General features: G+C 51.4%; 1 protein-coding gene across 3 annotated transcripts in view; it reads left to right on the top strand.

The window, feature by feature from the left end:
- Nucleotides 1-314: 314 nt before the first annotated feature.
- The window catches only part of TRAP1 (TNF receptor associated protein 1), a 45,065-nt gene continuing 24,016 nt past the window's right edge, over nt 315-21,363 (top strand). Inside the window, exons 1-3 of one of the 3 annotated variants that reach the window (XM_049637411.1) lie at nt 315-446; nt 20,066-20,230; nt 21,079-21,161. In XM_049637411.1, the coding sequence (XP_049493368.1) occupies nt 371-446; nt 20,066-20,230; nt 21,079-21,161 (324 nt within the window). In that variant the 5' untranslated portion in view covers nt 315-370. Of the gene's footprint in view, nt 447-8,469; nt 8,551-20,065; nt 20,231-21,078; nt 21,162-21,363 lie in introns of those variants that run through there. The other 2 variants (XM_049637412.1, XM_049637413.1) reach the window with 2 other exon arrangements.

Below are 21,363 nucleotides of genomic sequence, written 5' to 3'. Positions count from 1 at the left end.
AGCCCCGGGGACGTGCACTGCTTCCGCCCCGGCGCCACCTTTCACAGCCGGGTGTGTGCGGGCGTCGGCCCCATTTAGGGGATGCACGAAGTGAGGCCCAGCTGGCGGGCCAGGGCCCAGGGCCCGCGCGCAGGTCCCGTCGTCCTTGACAACGCGACACAAGGTCACGGAGGGCCCTCCCTCAGGCCCGACTGTCCCCGCGCGGGCAGCCGGCGCCCGCGCCACGGAGGCCCCCGCCCACCCGCCGGCGCAGGCAGCGGGCCGGGCAGCCCGGCGCTCTCCGTGACGTCACCGCGCCGCGCCCCAGGAAGGCCCCGCCCCGTTCCGCCCCCCGCGGAGCGTGGCGTCCTAGGCGCTGGGTAGGACCGACATGGCGCGCGAGTTGAGAGTGCTGCTGCTATGGGGGCGCAGTCTGCGGGCGCCAGCTTTGGCGGCCGTCCCGAGAGGTGAGGGGGGCCGGGTGGCAGGCGGGCCCCGCCTCGGTCCCGAGCCGGCTTCCTCTTCCGTGGGACACGTGGAGGTTCTGTGAGATTTATGCGCCACACTCCCGGCGAACGCAGAGCGCGCGGTGCGTCTGCGTTTCTCCCCAGCCCTCAGGTGGCGGGGATGCGCCCCGGCCCGCGGGACTCCTGCAGGTGCTTCTTCGCGTCGAGCCCTCGGACCCGGGTCAAGCAGAGGGGTCGGGCGCTCCTCGCTCCTGCAGCGGAGGGCAGTTTCGGAGAGTGGAAGGGGAGGGCTCGTGTGCGTTAGAAACGGACTTCACCTGGGAGATCATTTAAGCTCCTTCGTGGCGATTTCATGCCTCCCCGCCCCCAAGTTGTTTTATACGGGCGTGATGCAGAAGCCACTGGCTGTGCTTCTTTCAATCCTGAGTGTCCGCTCTGCCTGGGAAAGCACAGGGCTGCGAACCGTGCAGAACAGGCTCTACCCTGGTGCAGCCCCCGGACTATGGTTCTTTACCACCGTATTCCCAGGAAATACTGGCGAGGGGGGTGGGGGGGGGGGACGGGGAAGAATAATGATAATCTTTCTCCTTCCCCACTGGTAAGAAACCATTGGTGAACGACTTAGAGTTCCTTCCAGGTTCTTTGCACGGTGTTCACACACACGTGAACAGCTGTGTCTATTTAAAAAAAAAATTTTTTTTTCACATTCATTTTTGAGAGACAGAGCACAAGCGGAGCAGGGCGGGGCAGAGAGGGAGACACAGAATCCGAAGCAGGCTCCAGGCTCCGAGCTGTCAACACCGAGCCCGCTCGGGGCTCGAACTCACAAACCGCGAGATCATCACCTGAGCCGAAGTCGGACGCTTAACCGACTGAGCCACCCAGGGCCCCAAGATGTGTCTCTTTATTTGAAAGGGCGTACACTGTATCTGCAGTTTGTTACTGAGTTTTTACAAAAATGTTTATTTAGTTTTGAGAGAGCATGAGCAGGGGAGGGGCAGAGAGAAAGAGAGGGACAGAGGATCCGAAACGGGCTCTGCACTGACGGAGAGCCCTTATGCGGGGCTCCAACCTTGAGATCAGGACCTGAGCCACCAGGCGCCCCTGAACTGTACTTAAGATTTAAAGTACTCTGTGTACCCAGTGTGCAGCTCAGACCCCCAACCCTAAGATTCAGAGTCGCATGCTCTTCTGCCCAAGCCAGCACCCCTGCTACTGAGTTGTTTATAACGTTCCCTGCAAAGCTTCCACATCTTGCTCAGTATACCCCCGGTCTGTGGCTTTCCAGTGGCTGCATAGCATCCTTTGTTATGGACTTAGCATTTAACTAGTAGTGTCCTGTGAGCCACAGGAGACTGAGGGCAGTCCCTCACTGGCCATTGTGAGGATTTTGCTCTACTGTGGAGGAGATATAAATGTAGGAACAGGTTTGGAGGAGGGGGCAGTGGTTGCAGTGGGGGTCGAGGTAGGGAGGAGGCCTGCGGGATTGTGGCTTCGCCAGGATGCTCATGGGGGAGGTGGGAGAAGTAGCCAGATCCTGAACGGTTTCTTGGACGTCAGCAGATAGGATTTACCTGTCAACTCTCAGCAAATCAATCTGTCAGAGAAAGCAGATCTTCTCAAATTCTCATCTTACAGAAGAGAAAATCTGAGCGACTCACAGTGTCATCAGCTGCTACATGGTGTCCCTGGCAGGCAGGAAGGCTGTGGGATCCGAGGCTGACTGGTAATGGGATGTGTGTGGTCTACGCATGGGTGTGTCTACAGCGTGCCTTCTCTGGGCGTCTTACTTGTTCCCTCGTGTCCATCTGTGACCCGCTCCCAATGGACATAATCAAGATTGTTTCTGTGGTTTTGTATTTGTTGTTACAGTACTGTGTAGAATGGGTGACTTTTTTTTTTCCCCAGCTGGGATTTATCTTTTTAAATTTTTAAAGATTTACATCCCAGTTAGCATATAATACAATCATGATCTCAGGTAGAATGGACGAGTGTTTAAATCTTTGTGCACATGTATGGTATTTCTTTAGAATTTTAGAATTCGAGTTTTAGAATTGATGGTTCAGAGTCTGTGCATATTTGAAATGTTAGCTGATGTTGCCAAATTACTGTCCAAAAAAGCTTAAGCAATTTATATTCCCATCAGCAGGTAATGAGACTCCTTATATCAAGGTGTTTTCTTCTTAGTAGTTAGACTGTGTTCATTTGCTTAATGGCCATTTGTATGTCTCATATGAATTTCTTTTTCATATCTTTGACACTTTTTTTCTGTTCCCTGAGTTTTAAATGTCGGTGTCTGTTTTTTTAAACAATTTCTTAAATATGTATTTATTTTGAGAGCAAGCGAGCACGAGTGGGGGAGGGGCAGAGAGAGAAGGAGAGAATCCCAAACAGGCTCCACACTCAGTGGAGAGCAGTGGGTTCCACTGAGTGTGGAGCCTTGACATGGGGCTTGATCTAACGAATGCGAGGTCACGACCTGGACAGACATCAAGAGTCTGATGCTCAACCAACTGAGCCACCCAGGCACCCCTTTATGCAATAATTTTTAAAGGTTTTGCATAGCCCACTGCAGGGCTCAAACTCAAGAACCTCGAGATCACGACGTGAGCTGCTATTAAGAGTTAGGACGCTTAACCAGTTGAGCTACCCGGGCGCCCCTCAAAATATTTTGAATGCTCTCTGGGACTTCAAAGGTGATGTGACTGATGATGTGCTGTTGCGGTCACAGGTTAAGTACGAGCATGTGGCTGCCGAGTGTTCGGGGCATATTGGAGGCCTCTGGCCAGACAGGGAGTGCAGAAACACGTGGATGGTTGCTTGTGTGGGTCTCCTAGAAGAGAGGGTCATGGGCGGTGTCTTGAGAGCACAGATGCAAGGTAAGGCCCCATTCTGAATGATTGGGTTTGACGAGAAATAGTATAGGGGAGTGAGTGTGAGTAAGGTTGAAAATTATGTCCTTTCTGTTCTGTTCGATGTCAACTTGTGGATCATTTTCCGTAATGGTCAGGGTAGTCACAGTGCCAGACCTGCGCCAGTGCTGGAAGCGCCCAGCTGCAGGCACCGTGAGGTCCACACACCTGATTTTCTGCACGCCCTCAGGACCAGGTGGCTGGTTACAGATAACGTCCCTGGTGAATCTTCTGTTGATTGGTAGTTGGGAACCAACACTTCCTTCGCCTGGTAAAATGTCATTATTATAGGGAGTTAGGGCTATCAGAACCTGGGCATTCATGAAAATGTAACGTTAGTAGTAAAAAACCTAAACTGCCATCAGACTTTTTCACCAGTTCCAACAAGTAACAGAAGTAGCTGGTAGACAAACAAGAATGCCGCCTCCCAAACAAGAGATGATGAGCCTGAAAAATCAGCAACAGGGAGTACCTGGGTGGCTCATTCGGTTGAGCATCTGAGTCTTGATTGCAGCTCAGGTCATGATCTCGTGGTGGTGGAATCAAGCCTCGTGTCGGGCTCTGTGCTGACAGTGCAGAGCCTGCTTTGGGAGTCTCTCTCCCTCCTATGCCCCTCCCCTACTCGCCACCCCCCCCCCCCCCCCAAAAAAAAACTTAAAAAAAAAAAAACGAGAAACAGACTTGGTCTCCAAAAGCAAATGATTGTGTTGTGTGGTGGAGAGGGTAGCAGGTTGGTCATTTCACGTGGCTTTGTAACTTTGGTGACACCACAGCCCCTCAGCCCTGTTTCCTAATCTCGAGGATGCTCTTGTTCTCACCCGTGACGTTTCCAGGACCCGTCATGAGGCAGCCACTGTAGTGCTCAAGTTACCGTCTTCTGCCTTTTCCAATCTCTGTAAGCGGGATCATCTCCTGGAATTTTCTGCCTTAGAGGCGAGACTTCCAAGGGGCAAGGAGTCTGCCCAAGTGCCAGAAACGTCAGAAGAGTAGGGTTCCCGTTGTCGTTGTAGTTGCTCACACAGGTTGGTTTTATTTCCCAAAATGAATCCCACAGCCTCACATTTCTTGCTTTTGTTCTTTTGTTGTATTATTCTGCTTCCTTCCTGTGCCCTTACTTTGTTTGGGGGGGGGGGGGGCGTGCTATCTAATTTATAACCTCCCACCTCTTGTGCTGCAGCCGGCTCAAGAATTTAGTAGGCAGATTTCAGGTGTTCCCAGGCTCTTTTCAGGGTGAGCGGACAGCTCTTGTGGCTCAGGTTTCATCCTCCCGGGAAACAGCTATTTGTGCTGCCACCATAACATAACAAAGATAGGTTTGATCCTTAACCTTTAGACTCTGAATGTCAGGGCCACCTCTGTAAACCGCAGTGCTGGGGCCTTGGCCAGCACGGGCGAAGCACATACACAAAGGGTGTGTGACCGACTGCCCAAGAGGCACCAGGTGGGCCTTGGGCATGAGGCGCTGGGTTAGGACCACCAGAGGGGTTGAGTGCATCTGCAGAAGATCAGACCAACCGAAACGTAAGAGGTTAGCAAAGGCCGTATTAGTCGCTGGCCGAGTAGGTGGCCAGAATTAAGGGCGGGGGAATCTCCCAAGCGTTTTGCTCCCCCCTTGACTCAGTAAGGGAAATGGCTGCTTGAAGGAAGCTGGGTGAGGACATGCAGTGAGGCTGGTGAGAAAACAGACATTTCCCGCCTCTGCCCCAGAGTCAGATACCAGGTAAGAAAGGCGATTTCTGTAAGGAGAGTCTCACTGAGGCAGGGCGGTGGTTGCTGTCTCAAACCAAAATTCTGGCTTGGGACCAATGAAGTGTTGCCGGTTTATGTTCGAGTGAAATGTTTTAGGTTCAAAGCCGCACGATGTTCTTGAATTGCATTTTTGGTGCTTCAGCGTAGTCCTCTAGAATATTTGGGTTTTTTTTAAGTTTATTTAAGAAAGCGTTGCACGTGAGCGGGGGAGGAACAGAGAGAAGGACAGAGAGAGAGAGTCCCAAGCAGGCTCCTTGCTGTCACTGCAGAGCCCAGCGTGGGGCTCAAACGAATGTGAGATCGTGACTTGAGCAGAAACCGACTGAGCCACCCAGGCACCCCTGAAGCCAAAGCTTTAAACTTAGAAATGTGTTGACTGAAATGAGATGGGTCAGTTTGAGGCTTTTGTTGTCATAAGCTCCCTGTAAGAAATGCGTCCATATCATGACGTGATATATACAAGGGTACGTGTGTGATACAAGTATGTGTGCCTGCTTAGATGAGTTTGTAAACGCCTTTACCTTTTTTTGTTTTGTTTTTTGTAAATACCTTTATCACGAGATATATTCTTTTGCTTTCCGTTCTGCTTTGTTTTGTTTCTTTTTAATTTCTGGTTTAACCCACATTTAGTGATTTCAGAACCAGCCACCAAACTTGGTGGATCACCAGTTTTGACCTGTGATTTGTGAAGCTCTTTGGGTTGTGTGGCTGTGCCTCCTGAGAAAACAACGATGTGTTTTTCGAGGGCCTGCTTGGACTCTAGCATCATCATGGGGAAAACACGTGAGACGGTCAGGTTTAGTCCGCCAGAACATCTCCCACGTGGTGTGGCAATATCACTTCCTTTAACACACATCTCAGCTGCCTCCTGTCCGCCCGGTACCGCTCTGGTGCCTCCCAGGGGACAAAACAGACAAGAATCCTGGCCCAGGAAGGTGCTGGGGTGGAGACAAGTAAATGCAGCGTGGCTGTTAGGGGCTGAGCTCTCTGAAGAAACCAAAGCGGGAAGGAGAGCCTGACAGAAACGGGGCGGTCAGGGAAGGCCTCCTGCTAAACAAAGCGTGCAAGAAGGTGAAGGTGGCTTGGGAAGGGTGGCTTGAGCCGCGGGAGCAGCCCGGGCCAGGGTCCTGAGGCAGGAGGGGGCCGGCACGTTGCAGGGACAGCACGGAGGCCGGGGCCAGTGCTCGGCCGCGCTGGAGAGCAATCAGGTCAGAAGTGTGTCTCTTCCGGCTCAGTGTGACTCGGGTTGAGATTTGGCCGATGGGGGAGACGAGGTGTTGGGTTCAGAGGGTTTTCTGAGAAAAATCCTAAGTTTTTGTTGCCGAGGAGAAGAAAGGCTGTTTTCCAGACCTAGTTGGTACCGGGAAAAAAAAATCTTCCGCCCTCAGTGTGCTGCGCGGCGGTGCCCGAAAAAGCCTCCGCCCTGGGCACAGCGCCCCGGGCCTCCCGACCTGTCCTGTGATGTGTCTCGGGGTCCGTTTCCCGTCGCTGCCGCTGCCGAGAGCTCTGCTGTCCCCCGCCGTGTGGGGCCCCCTCACTCAGCCCTTTCCTGACGGGCGTCCGGGTCGTTGCCATGTTTGCTTTCCGTCACGGGCCTGGGGAGTGACCGCCTGCCGCTTCTCACACCTTCGCCAGCGCGAGCCTAGCGTGTTTTAACAGTTTGTCAGTCTGGCAGTGAAAATGCTGTCGTGTTTTAAAACGCATCTCTTTAGTCCTGAGGGTGGTAAAGCCTCTTTGTCTTTGATTCAGAGCCATTGATGTTTCTCTTTTTTGGGAATTGCCGTTTTTCTCTTACGCTCTTGGGAGTTTTTATTGCAGATCCGTCAGTGACCTTCTCGTAAGGAAGCTGGCCCTCTGCCACGTTTTCCGTTGTTTTTTTCATAGTGCGTTTGCCTGTCAGCTTTAATTTTTTTTTTTTTTTTGGTAGTGTGATTATTCTTAATTGTTCATATGTGTATTTTTTTTTTAAGTAAGCTTTATACCCTATGTGGGGCTCGAACTCACACCCTGAGATCAAGAGTTGCATGCTCTACTGACTGAGCCAGCCGGGCACTCCCATGTATGTATGTATGTATGTATTTATTTTTAAGTTTATTTATTTTGAGAGAGAGAGAGAGCACACGCGCACACATACACAAGTGGAGGGGGAGTGGGGTGGAGCCTGATGCTTGAACTCACGAACCATGAGATCTTGACCAGAGCCAAAATCGAGAATCGGACGCTTAACTGACAGAGCCACCCAGGTGTCTCCCATATATGTAATTTTTTCTAATTTTATTTTTACCGACATGTAACAGACATACTAGTTTCAGGCATACAACATAGTGATTTGATATTCATTAATCGCAAAATGATCACCACAGTAAGTCTAGTGAACACGCATCACCTGACATAAACAATTTTTGTCTCGCGATGAGAACTTTTAAGATTTATCCTATTTGTTTTAATTTTTACGTGCTCCATAAATTCATGGTTCGAGGGTTATGTGTCTTGTTTAGGAAGAGTTTCCTCGCTCTTAAATCATTAGAGGAAAAGATGCCGAGATCACTATCAGTAGGGCGGGCAAAGGCAAATCAAGACCACAGTGAGGTGGCCCTTCACCCCCACTCAGGCGGCGAGAATCAAAACCGTGGGTGACAACCGTAGCATCCGTCAGGGGGTGGAGAAATCAGAGCTCTCCCTGCGGGCGGGAACGTAAGGTGGTATGGCACTTGGGAAAGCCGTCTGCACTCCTCAAACGGTTAAACAGCTAGCATTCGACCCAGCGGTTCCACTCCTAGGGATCCACACGGAAACGCGTACAACAGTGTTCACAGCACAGCCAAAAAGTGGATACACCCCAGTTGTCCATTGCCTGGACTAAACGTGTGGTCTGGCCATATGACGGAATATTGGTCCGCTTTAGAAAGGAGTGAGCTGTGATACCTCGTAACGTGGACGAAACCTTGAAAACCTTAACGTTAAGTGAAAGAGGCCAGGCCCGGAAGACCACGTGTAGTATGATTCCATTTATGCGAAATGTCCTAAACCGGCACATCTCTAGGGCCGCAGCGTGATTGCCAGAGCTGGGCGATGGGGGAATGGGGGAGTCATTGCTGATGAGTATTTGGTTTCTTTCTGAGGTGATAACATGTTCTGGAACTAGATGATGGTGACGGACAGACAACTCTGAATGTGCTAAAGCCCAGTGGCTTGTACACTTTGGGTCAGTTATATCCATAAACCTGTTTTGTTTTGTTTTTTAATGCTTATTTATTTTTGAGAAACAGAGTGTGGGGGGGAGGGGCAGAGAGAGAGGGAGACACAGAATCCGAAGCAGGTTCCAGGCTCAACTGTCAGCTCAGAGCCCCACACGGGGCTCGAACTCACCAGCCACAAGATCATGACCTGAGCCGAAGTCGGATGCCCAACCAACTGAGCCACCCAGATGCCCCTCGGTAAAGGTGTTCTTAAAACCTCTTCTGTTTTCTTCTAGCACTTTCAGCTTTTATTTGCACTTTTATAGTCCATCTGGAATTTTTTATTTAATAAGTGAGAGAGGAAATTAACTTTAATACTGTAGCTTTAAATTAATATGCTTTAGGGGCTCCTGGGCGGCTCAGTCAGTTAAGCATCTGACTCTTGATCTCAGCTCAAGTCATGGTTTGCGTTTCTTGAGTTCGAGCCTGCTTTGGCCTCTGCGCTGACAGTGTGGATGCTGCTTGAGAATCTCCATCTCTCCCCGCTCTCTGCCCCTACCCCATTTGCTCTCTCTCTCTCTCTCAAAACAAATAAGTAAACTTTTTAAAAAGTTAAAAAAAAATTAACGTGCTTTAACACAGTTAATCATATTTCCTCATGGTTTTCAAATTCTTGGCTATTTGTGCACATCTAGTTTTCCATATGAATTTAAGAATTAGGTTGCATAGTTTAAAAAAAAGGTTTAAGTAAACTTTACTCCCAACATGATGCTCGAACTCCTGACCCTGAGATCAAGAGTCGTATGCTCCTCTGCCTGAGCCAGCCAGGCACCCAGAGAATTGATGTCTTTAAATATTTACTCTTCGTCTTCGGGGACATTTCCCTAAGCTTTTTCTATCCCTTCGCAAATATTTTTATGTCGCTAGTAAATTTTTTGGTGTGTTTTGTAACTGGGTAATTTTTATAAATAGGTCATTTTGTGCATCGATTACTGATGTACATAGCACAAAATTCCAAAGACACAAAGGTGTGTGCAGTGGAAAACACACCTCTGTCACTGCTGCCCTCAGACACCAGTTCCCCTCCTGGTGGCAGCCCCCTTAAGCCAGTTTTTTGAGTGTCCTTACAAAGATATGCTTGGCTTATGGGAGTAGTTTTCCGTGTACGTGTTCACGCATGTATGTTTTCAAACACGTGGGAGCATGCAAGCCACTGTTCTGGGCCAGGTTATTTCCTTAATGTGTCTTAGAGATAATTGAACATCAGGATACGTTACAGAGACTTGCCTCGTTTTTCTGCTTCAGAGTATTCCATTATATACATATTTGTATGCTGATCTTCAGCTGACCCTCAGCTTGGTCATTGGCCCCTGACCCCTGGGGGAGGGCGGGGATTTCTACCCCGGATCCTCATCTGGTGTGTCTGTACAGGCCTTTGCGTGACCCCAGCATTGACAGTCGGTGGGAAGGGGCTGGCCCTTCTGTGACAGCCACTTTATGTCTTTAAGGGTTTGTTTTGAGGAATTATATGTATTTGATTGATTCAGAAGGTATGCATTTAGAAGTCTTGCTCTCAGCATGGTCCCCTTCTCCACTCACTTCCCCTCTCCCTCCGAGGTTGTCTCCATTAGGAGTTGCTTGCATGTCTGCCAAGGTCTGTACGATACAGGAGGTGCAGATAAACACGTGTCTTCTATGACGCTACATAATCTGAGTTTTAGTCGCTGAGTAGCCGTTGGAGACTTCCCGTAGCAGCGCTGTTCCCTCCTCTCTTTGCAGCCACCCTCCATGCTGAGAGGCGCCGTGGTTTATTTACTGGTCCTCGGCACGTGGGCACTCGGGTGGTCTCCAGGCATTTGCTGTTATGTACAGTGTTACGGTGCGTGGCCTTTCAGCTCTGTCGTCACATACAAGTTCAGGTGTACCCACAGAGGGAAGTTCCCGGACGAAATCGCCAGATGAGAGGCTGTGTGTATTTGTGGTCCTGGCCAGCGTGGCCAAATCTCCTTCCACGGGGTCAGGCCGATTGCTCCTGCCTGGAGCGGTGCCCCCACGGGGTCGCCAGAAGTACCGTGGAAGTCGCCCCAGAGCGCGGCTCTGCTGGCATCTTCCCCTTCGTGTGAAAATGAGCTGGTCGGAGGCAGAGCATAGCGCCAGCGGTGGGTGGGGAGCCTTGGGTCAGGGAACACGGATGGAGTTGTGGGGCCTGCCAGACCCTGCCTGACTCCCTCCTTTCCTGCACTTACCTTCCATTCATACCTGCAGGTGGCCTCCAGCGAGGGCTCCCTGCTCCGGGTGGCTTCACAGAGGTGCAGCGTCCCGGCCATGCTGTGTCCCATGGGTGACGCTATGGGGGTCAGGCTGGGCTCCGAGGGGCCGTGCGTATTTCTGCGTCTGCAAGCTCCGTGACCCCAAGAGGCTGAAGCTTCTTTCCTTTCATCCTCTCCCTTTCCCGCCTCACACATCCCATAAAAAGAAATGCGTATAATATGTGTGTGCGGTTTTATAAAAAAGCATCAATGAACACTTATTACCCAGTTGAAGGAATGGAGATTACAGGTCCCTCGAAGGCCTGTGTGCTCCTGCTGCACCCTCTTCTCTCTTTCCTAGAGGGAACTGCTGACCTGAATTTTCTGTTTTGTTTTGTTTTTTTCATGTTTGTTTATTTTTGAGAGAGAAAAAGCACAAGTGGGGGAGGGGCAGAGAAAGAATCCCAAGCAGTCTCCGCACTGTCAGCCCAGTGCGGGGCTCCAACCTCGAGACCATGACCAGAGCCGAAATTAAGAGGCAGAGGCTTAACTGACTGAGCCACCCAGGGCACCCAACCCCCCACTTTTTTGATGTTTGTTTGTTTTTGAGAGAGAGAGAGTGGTTTTTACTCTTTTGCTTTTTGCTTTGTATGGATATATATGTATCTAATTTTGTATAAGCACATGCAGTTTATTAAATCATACTGTGTGTTCTGATGGGACTTTCTTGGGTCAGCTTTTTTCTTTCTTAGCTTTATTTATGCTAAAGGTGTAGCTCATTGGTTTTGGCTGCTAATCCCATTGTATTGATATACCACCCAGGTGCCCCCACCCCATCTTTTCTTCCAGATTGGTTGACTTAGGTATTTTTGTATTTCTTCTTTTTATTATTATTTTTTTTTAATTAAAAAAAAATTTTTTTTTAACGTTTTATTTATTTTTGAGACAGGGAGAGACAGAGCATGAACAGGGGAGGGTCAGAGAGAGGGAGACACAGAATCTGAAACAGGCTCCAGGCTCTGAGCTGTCAGCACAGAGCCCGACGCGGGGCTCGAACTCATGGACCGCGAGATCATGACCTGAGCCAAAGTCGGACGCTTAACCGACTGAGCCACCCAGGCGCCCCAATATTATTATTATTTTTTTTTTTAGAGAGCGCGCACACAAGCAGGAGAGAGGGGCAGAGGGAGAGAGAATCCTAAGCAGGCTCCACACAGCACAGAGCCCGACCCAGGGCTCACTCCCACAACCCTGGGATCATGACCTGAGCCGAAATCAAGAGTGGGATGCTTAATCGACTGAGCCTCCCAGGTGCCCCAGCTCTTGTTTTAAAGTGGATTATTAATCTGGTTGGACCCCAGCTGCAAACACAGCAGTTGGATTCTTTTAGCCTTAACCAGGCTATTTGCAGTTTGTCCCCCACACACAGTTCAGGGGGTCAGCCGGATATTTAGAAGAATTTATTCCCAGAACTGGGGACTCCGTCTCTCTGACTCTCATTTCTGGGACCCTCTCCAACTCCCCACTCTTCACCTTTTACGGTTCCCCTAGCGCCGCCTCCGGTTCCTCAGGGGCCGTGTCTGTGTCAGCCGCCCTGGGTTGAGCCTGCCCTCCTCCCGTGCTGTTCTCTTCTTCCACGTGTCCGCTCTCCCCGAGGGTCTGCCTGCTCTGGCTGACTTCTCCAGAACCCTTTTGTGTGGTTCCTAAGTTCGTGGGTGTCCTCCACAGGCAGTTTGGAGGCTGGAAGTGGCGCTCTTTGCAGTAAAGACAAAAAGTTAACTTGTTCTTGTCCATATCACATGTGGTAAGTGGGAGATTGTGCATTTCAGATAAGTAATTCCAGGAAAACAGTCTGCCTGTTGCTCACAGCTTAAAATACTAAGTATGCCTGCGTCTAAAGTGCAGTACTTACTTAACATGCCATTTTGAGGCAAAACCGTAGTAAGCAAGCACAGTGGCTGATGTAGAGAAGAGTGATAAAACATAGAAAAAAGTACCCAGTGTGTTTTGACTCATTTGCCTTCCTTGACGGCCCCTGTGGGCCGTTGTACTTTTAATCCCTCTTCCCAGTCACCGATGGCCCTGCAGGAGCACTGAGCGACTTGTGGCTGACCGGATGTCCTTGTGCTTGCACCTAGCGATGCGCGTGCTGGTAAGTTGCCTGTTTGTAACGAGCTGCTTCTGTGCCAGGGGCTGTGGTGTTCGGAGAAACGTGGCTCTTCTTGCCTTGGTTGAGCTTGATACTAAGAAATGTTGTAATTTGGTGAAATGTTTTCCATGAGCAAACAGTTAATCGTAGGAGTGCCACAAGCTGGTTTATAACAGCAGTTTCAAGTGAGTAGCATAGAAAATAAGTACTCTGAATTCCGTCGAGAGAGGGGGTTGAGCCGCTGGGGACGGGAGAGCCTCACACCAGGTCCTGAAACACTTCGGGTGGAGAGGAATGTGGTCGCTGGCAGAGGAAACAGCATGAGCACTGGCCCGTGTGTGGGGGGGTGTCAGACTCAAACTGTCGTTGCCATTTTGTGTGTCCCCAAACCACCAAACAGCCGGATACTCCGACATTGTAGCCTGGCCCTGAGGCTTGTGGTTTTTCCTTCAGGGTATAGAGGAAGCGTGAGGACCGACGATGTGCACGTCACATATCTGTATCTGGTTCGGGCAGATTTACTGCTCTGTTGGTTTATTCTTACAGTCGTTGTGAAAAGTTAACCCCAAATCAGATTTGCTCTTAATAGTGCTGTTGATTGATGTAATCTCGGAATTATACTGGAAAGCTTTAAAGTCCTGGTTGGAAATACGGATTGGTTATTTCTTCCTTTTTCCTGACAGTGAGGACTTCTGTTACTCCATCATGAACAACATATTAAATCATTTCACAAATATTGTATTAAGTGGGAGAAAAAACCAACAGGAGTAGGAAAAGTAGGCCGTGGGAAAATTGCATGAATCTTAGTGAGGAAGGCCTTTCCAAACGAGGCTGTTTTGGGGAGGCTGCCGTGTGTCGCCCAGGACAGCTGCATCGACCTCATGGGATCCGTGGCTACGCTCAGCCTGGGCCTCAGGAGGAAGGTGGATCAGCGGGTGTGCCGGTACTTGGAGCTCCGTGACGTCTGTGCCACTGGATGCATCTAGCGCAGTGAGCTGCTCACCGTCCTCTAGGCCGTCGGAGCCATTAACCCCTGCGGCCACTCGACTGTGAGTGTGGAGTCACCAATATGGTGTTCTCCAAGATTGAGGTCAACGGGGTCGGAGAGCCGTCCCTGGGGGAGCTCACGGAGGGCATCCAGAAGGACCAGATGCTCCTGGATGTGGCGACAGGAAGCCCGGACCTTACCTGCGTGGCGCCCAGGCCCCAGAACAGGAAGGAGGACAACGAGGGGGAGGGGGAGGGTGGCCGGGAGACTGAGGCAGCCGGCCCAGCCCACCGCCAAGCTGCTTCTCTGTTGGGGAGGGGATGCCTGTGATCCCTGGGGTCGTGATTGTTGGAACACTAGATACAGTGTTCTGGGAAAGAAAGACTAATTTCGTTAAGACATAAAGCGCTCTTACAAGTCAATAAGAAGAAGATTGTAGTGCAAGAATGGTCAGAGGATACCAAAAGTCCGTCATCAGAAAAGAAAATAGGAAATATTTACAGGGGCACCTGGGTGGCTCAGTCAGTTAAGCATCCAACTTTTGATTTTGGCTCAGGGCATGATCTCACAGTTCGAGAGTTCAAGCCCCTAGTCAGGCTCTGTGCTGACAGTGAGGATCCTGCTTAGGCTTTTCTCTCTCTCAATAAAAAAATTGAAATACACCTAAAACATTTTTAAAAAAAGAAAATACTTTTAATACGTTTTTTAAAATACATTTTTAAAAAAGAAAAAATGTTAATGTGTACTTTATTTTTGAGAGCGTGAGTGGGGGAGAGGCAGAAGGCAAGGGAGATTCAGAATCCAAAGCAGGCTCCAGGCTCCGAACCGTCAGCACAGAGCCCGACGTGGGGCTCGAACCCACGGACTGTGAGATCATGACCTGAGCCGAAGTCAGAGGCTCAACCGACTGAGGCACCCAGGCGCCCCCAAAAAGTAAATATTTATAAATAAGGGTAGGTCTGTCTCGCTCCTAGTAAGGGGAATGAAAATGACAGCTACAGCAAAAGTCTCACCCGACTGATGGGCAGAGATCCAAACGTTCCCAGCACCACCCTGGCAGCCACGTGAGGTGACACTCCCGTGGTGCTGCCCGAGTGTGAACCGATGGTCTCTGGAGGGTGACCCGGCAGCATCAACCACGGTTTAAACTGGACCCAACCTGGGACCTGGTGACTTTCTAGATGTGCGCCCAGATGCAGGCTGGGCTGTAAATGAAGTGACACGTGCAAGGATGTCCCTCACGGTGTTGTTTCATATTTCGGAATATTCTGTGCTTTACAGGGCTCTCACGGAAATACCACCTGGGATCCCCTCCTCTTGGTTTCCCCTAATGTTAACACCTCCCGTAGCCTGCGGCAGTGACTGAACGCTAAAGTCGCGGTGCCCCGTGCTAGTGAGTAGCGTGCCAGTCGTGCTGGCGCTGATCCTGTTTCACCATTGATGTCCTCTTCTGTCCAGGGCCGCGTGGTCGTCATGCCACCTCAGTGCATCCCAGTCTGTCTGTCCTTCTGGATCGCGACACTTGGGAAGAGTACTGCCCGGGGCTTCGCAGGGTGTCCCTAGATGTGGGTTAGTCTGATGATTTTACGGTTAGGTTGAGATGCATGTTTGGTAGGAACACGCCGGAGGGGAGGCCACGCCCTCTCACCCCGCCGGCCTGGGCACTGCACGCGTTGACCCGTCTCGTGCCGGGTGACTTCATTTGGAGATACCTGCCATTTTCTTCACGGTCCACCACTGGTCTTTTTCTTTGAAATCAGTGGGTGTCTCGTGGTGGACACGTGGAGATTTTGCAAACGTTCTCTTTCTTGAGGACGTTTAAACAGCAGTTTATCCCTGTAACCGGCGTCGACTGCCGCGCTTGCCCGACGGAGGTGGCCTCTTTCCACCATTCCTTACACGTTTATTAATTGTAGTTGTGAGGAAGAGGTCTTTCCTCCCCCATTTATTTATAAGTCATTTGTGGACTCGTGGATGTTTCTTTTATTCGTCGCCTTACATCCTCCTTGTGTTGCTCAGATGGCCCCGGGCTTTGCCTCTGGGAGTGCCTTCCAGGTGGAGCCGGTGCCCTTGTGAAGCACCCTCCTTGTGAGCCCTTCATCCCTTCCTGGCGGGACCTGGGGAACCGAGGTCTGGTGCCGGGGAGGGCGGCCGGCCACCACCCCTGGCCTGACCAAGGCGTGGGCTGAGAAACGGTTCTGGGGCGGCCGCCCAACCTGGTGACAGACGCTGTCGCTGCCGGAGCTCCCGCCTCCAGGCCTGTCAGCCGACGGCTAGGAAGTATGTGTACGTGGACCCACACACGCACCTCGGTGTTTGTTTCTGCACCCAGTCTGTCCATAGCGGGACAGTCATGCTTCTGCTCCGATGCCAACCCGCGCCGGCGGCTGGCCCTTTCCCTGTTGGTAACTCCTTGCTCCTAACTCAAGGTCCACCGGGACTCCCTTGGCAGATCCGGCAGTTTGAGGATGGCTCGTGGTTTGCTACAGTGATTGTACGCAGGCCTTTTTGAGGCTGACTTCAGGAGACGGTGCCAGTACCATTTTCCAAAGCGACTTAGGTTAGGATGCTTATGCTGTTTATGATACAGTTACGCACGTTTGCTACTGTTTCTTTCTCGGTGAATGTTCCCCACATGCCCGGGTTGCTCTCACTTACTCTGTGGTCCTGTGGTTCTCAGAGTCAGGTACGAAAGGGTGTGCTCAGAAACGTCACGTTCCCCTCAGCTCTGCTACCCTGTCCCCAGCCCTCCACTCTTTCCGTTTTGTTCCCACATGCCCATTATGGGTTGAATTGTTGCCTCCCTAAAAGATACTGAATTCCTGACCTCCGTGACCTATGAGTGGGACCTTTTTGGAAACAGGGTCCTCGCAGATGATCAAGTTAAGATGAGGCCATTAGGGTGGACCCTCATCCACTGTGACCGTGTCTTTATAAACACTGGAATTTGCATATGGAGTCACACGTGCAGAGAGGGAACAAGCCAAGGGACACTTGAGGCTACGGAAGCGAGGAGAGGGGCCTGGGACAGAGTCTTCGCGCAGCCTCAGAAGGAGCCACCCCTGCCAGCGCTCTGTTCTTGGCCTCGCGCCTCCTGAACTGTGAGCTGAGAGATTTCTGTCGTTTGAGCTGCTCTGTCTGTGGTGCTCTGTTCAGCAGCCCCGTGAAACAGTCTCACAAGTTTCTGGTTACTCCTGTCTGTGTTTCTTCCTCACGGAGGAGTGGAGACGCTCAGTCTTTCTGTATCCTCTCCTTCCGTCCATGAAAGGTGACACACAGCACACAGTTCTGTGGCACTTCGGGGCATTGGTTTTAACAGCATGAGGCTAGGAACAGTTGAAACACCCATCGGCTGAGCACTGCTTGCCCATTACAGTGGAGTATTATTTGTTCGTTAAAAAGAATAAGGAGCTCTGGGTGGCGAAATGGAGTATGTGAGATGTGTTCAGCTTTCGTTTTAGTTTCAGTTAACGTAAAATACGGTGCTGTATTAGTTTCAGGCGTTCCGATGTAGTGGTTCAACACTTCCTACTTTGCCGGGGCTCATCACCTGTTCAACCCCTCCCCCTGCCCTGAGGGCGGGGGGGGGGTGTTCTAGATTAAAATACTTAATACACAGAATATGACCCGGAAGTAGAAAGGCCTGCCAGCATCCGACACCTCCCCTCCCTCCTCTGGAGTTTGGAACAGGCCGTCTGTAGGAGTCTCAAAATACTGAGAGCCCATCGCCTCTGAGTTTTTTTGATTTCATGGGCTTTCTGGTTTCCTTTGGGGTAAGGATGGCTTTTATTTGGGGAGACATTGAGGGAATGCGATCTGTTTTCTGAGAGGACCGGAAGGCAGATGGCAGGAAGAAGGCTCTGTTAGCAGAACAAGGTGGGACAGAAAGTGGGGGTGAATGGTCAGTTCAGTAGGTTCTTGCAAATGCACTGGTCAAGAGTACTTCACTCCAAGTAGAATTAACCCGTGGAAAACCAGCTTCTTCTCTTGAGGCCGTCTGTGTTACCTGATGATTGCGGGGTACGTCTACTGGAACGTGGGAAATGATCTCTGTGTGCTGAGCTTGGTGGTGTAGGGGAAAGGGGCACAGGTACCCCAGTGCTGGTGACCATGCAGGTTGGGGGTGTGAGGGGCAGGAGGAGGTAGGATTCCAGAAAATTCGGAGGATGTTGCTTGCTGGAGGGCAGGGAATACCAGCCGGAAGCATTTAGAGTTGACAGGGTTGCGTTCAGGAATGAGTCTTCAGAATTGGGGAAATAACCGTTGGAATTGTCGCTGGAAGAGTAACGTATAGAAATTTAAGGGACAGATTGGAAGAAATGGGACTGCAGACAGGGAGACCCCCTCCAAGGCTTTTGAACCCATCGAGATGCGGGCACCAGGGGCTGGATGGGAGAGCGGGAGTTGCCCTCGCGGGATGGTGGGGGGCGGGGGAGGGGGAGCCCTGATGAGTGCTGCGCTCCCACCTTCCCACTGGCAGAAGACTCCTGAACACCACACCTCTGTCCCTTCCTGTGGCTAGGCGGTAGGATGGGGTGCCAGTCAGCCCAGGGTGGAGGAGGAGGAAGGGGAGGAGGACTTCTGAAGGGCTGTTGGCTCCACTGAGGCTCTGGCTGCTCCTCTCTCTGATGCGGGACCCGCCTTGGGGCCAGACGCTCATAAGTCAGCAGGGCCCCTGTGGAACTTGAACCCACATCCCCTCCTGAGGCTGACCCTGGGTCTCCTCCCTCACCCATTCCTCCTTATCCCAGTCCCATCAATTTTCTCCCTAAGTCCTGCCCTGCTTTGGAGCAGGGGCCCAGCTTTTGTGGGGAACCCGTCCCTGGCAGGAGGCAGCAGGACAACTCACTGGGGTCATGGGGTGGGGAGGTGCTGCCTGGGGTCACGGGGGCTTTGTCACTCCTGGCTTGGTGCAGACTGTTCACCAAACCCTCTAACCGAGTAGCATTTCATTCTAGGAGTGCCCCAGCTTTCTGTTCTTTCTTTTCTTTCCAGAGAATTACACATTCAGACTTCTTGGATATTGAATATTTTCTGAATCAGAGTAGGCGTTTTTAAGGTGTTCTGCATAGAGATAAAGGCTAAGGTCATGTTATTTGTAAATCTAGGAGTAAACTTAAAGAAAAGGCAAGTTTTTATACCTTGTAGGAACGTGGATGTTGATATGTTGGGCTTCGAACCCTCCAGGTCCTTTGTGGACATTCGAATTCATTCCTTTCTGACGTGTGTGGGACCCAGCAGGCCGGTGCATCTCATGTAGGTCTAGACTTTGACACGGGGTGTCTTGCGTTGTCTGACGTGTGTCCTTGAAAGCATCGGGCATTAAGCACCTCCTAACTGACCCCAGGCTCCGGCTTGGTGGCCTGGAGTCAGGTGAGCGATGCTGTCCTGAGGGGCTGCTAGTAAGGTGAGTTTCCTGCCCAGGAGCCTGGAGGTGTCTGCGTCTCTGTGGTCTCCAAGGGCAGACGGCGCTGCCCACGCCAGACTGCAGACCTCAGTGTCAGATAGGGGGGTCGCCTTCTTTCCTCACAGTGGTCCCTCAGTTGGCCATGCTGAGCGAGAAATTACAGAAAACTAATGTGAGACCGTGTGAGTCCCCTTCCTGATTACCAGGTGGGGGGGGATCATCTGCTGGTTTCCGGTTTTTAAATGTACTAATTTAAAATTATTTACATGTATATTTTTTAGTGTTTATTATTTACGTTTAGAGAGACAGCACAAGCTGGGGAGGGGCAGAGAGAGAGGGAGACACAGAATCCGAAGCAAACTCCAGGCTCCGAGCTGTCAGCACAGAGCCCAGCGCAGGAACCATGAGATCATGACCTGAGCTGAAGTTGGAGGCTTAGCCAACTGAACCACCTAGGCACCCCCAAATGTACTAATTTTAAAAGAGTTTGGACAAGAAGGGAAGCAGTCAAGAAGTAGTCTTTAGAACATGGTGAGACTGTTTCAGACCATTAATGTAAAAATTTGGATCCCTCTTAGGTGTATGTTTTTTCCTCCCCCTTTTCCTGGGTGTCACAGGGTGAGGAAGGCTGGCCTGTGTTACTTCGGGCTCCTAGAGGGGCCGTGAGCGCGAGGCGTGTCTGAGTCTGTGGGTTTGTGCCTGGTTAGGCCTCTGCCTGCCTCGCGCGCCTCTGCCCTGCGTTGGGACTCTTTCTTGGTATTTGATATGTGTGAGGCTGTGTTCCCAACACTTCGCTGAAACACCCACGCTGCTCAGCGTTGAGTCACTTGTGATTTCTCCTGGTGCCACTGGGTCTTCTGGGCAGCGGCTTGCCTCGGACAATTCCATGTGGGCACCTGCAGCAGCGGCCAGATGGAAACACGTCAGGGTGTTGTGTTTCCGATGTCTTTTTCACGCTTGTTCTTTCCGCGTGTTTGTCTTTTCAGGAAAAGCCACTCTGTGTCCTTGGCGGACCCCAGCCCCGTCCAGGAACCCCGGGAGAAACCTGGCTTCGAGCTTCCACGCCGCACGGCTCTTCAGCTCGCAGGCTGCTGAGGACCGGACGGAGGAGCCCCTGCACTCCATCATCCGCAGCACGGAGACCGTGCAGGGTACTGTGTTCAGCCGGCCGGGGTCCGCGGAGCCGTGGCCTCGTGGCTGGCCTGTGAGGGGAGGTTTTTGAGGCAGAAGCAGTGATTGGTAAAGCCACCCACTTGCTTCGGATGGAAGGTCTTCATGGGCGGGAGGGTTCCCCAAAACAAAGCATCGTCTGTTCCCGTCTTCGCAGGGACTCCTGACCGCCGTCCCGGCGTCTTGCCCCCCCTCGGGTGGTTGCCTGGGAGTCCGCGGTGGGGTCCTTCCCCAGATGGGGATTTGGGGCACGTCTGCTCACGATCTTGGAGGCGGGATGGAAACTCGGTACTGGCCCTGCCGGCGCAGGACAGCCTCCGACGCCGTCCTGTCTGCTCCCGGGCCCAGGAGAGCAGTCTGTGGAGCGGGGCCATTTCTGGCTTTCAGATGACAACACCGACTGTGATATTTGGGTTAAGAAGCGAGGTTTTGTTAGTCTTCTGAATGATTAATTTGGAAGCCACAGTTCTGAAGAATAGAATGCGGGGTCTGGTTGTTAGAGGCAGTACGATTCTCACGTCCAGGCACCTCGGGAAGTGCCGGCCTCGATGTTCCCTTGAGGTGGCCGTCCCGCGCGACAGGTGAGTGGCAGGAGGCGGGGGAGGCTCCCTTTGCCCCTTTCTGTGGACGGAGCGGACCCACTGGCTCGTTCCTTGCTGAGGCCTTCTGCCTGAGAGCCCCGATGGCTTGGTTTCTTCCTTTTTTGTTTACTCTTGTGAAAAACGTTTAAAGCTCATTACCTGGAACAGTTGTTTGGATGTTACGTAGCATATTCTTCCACGAAAATAGAAATTAAACTTTATTGGTTGTTTCTGTGATTCATTACTAGGTTCCATTTCCAAACATGAGTTCCAGGCTGAGACAAAGAAGCTTCTGGACATTGTCGCCCGTTCCTTGTACTCCGAGAAAGAGGTGTGGCACCTGCTAATCACTGCCAGCACAGCGGGGTTTTTATTTTTGGGGGTAGGGGAGACACACGATTTTTATGCTCTTCTGGGGAAATGCTAGATAGTCTCTTAGCTGTGAGAACACATTTAATCTCGACAGGTCCGGATCTGAGCTACCGGCAAGAGGATTTTAACTAAAATCTCTTCGGGTTTCACGGACAGATAGG

The sequence above is a fragment of the Panthera uncia genome, chromosome E1 (genome assembly GCF_023721935.1).
Source record: "Panthera uncia isolate 11264 chromosome E1, Puncia_PCG_1.0, whole genome shotgun sequence".
Taxonomy (NCBI): Eukaryota; Metazoa; Chordata; class Mammalia; order Carnivora; family Felidae; genus Panthera; species Panthera uncia.
Note: the sequence above shows the minus strand (reverse complement) of the source record. Positions and strands in the feature narration are given on the sequence as shown.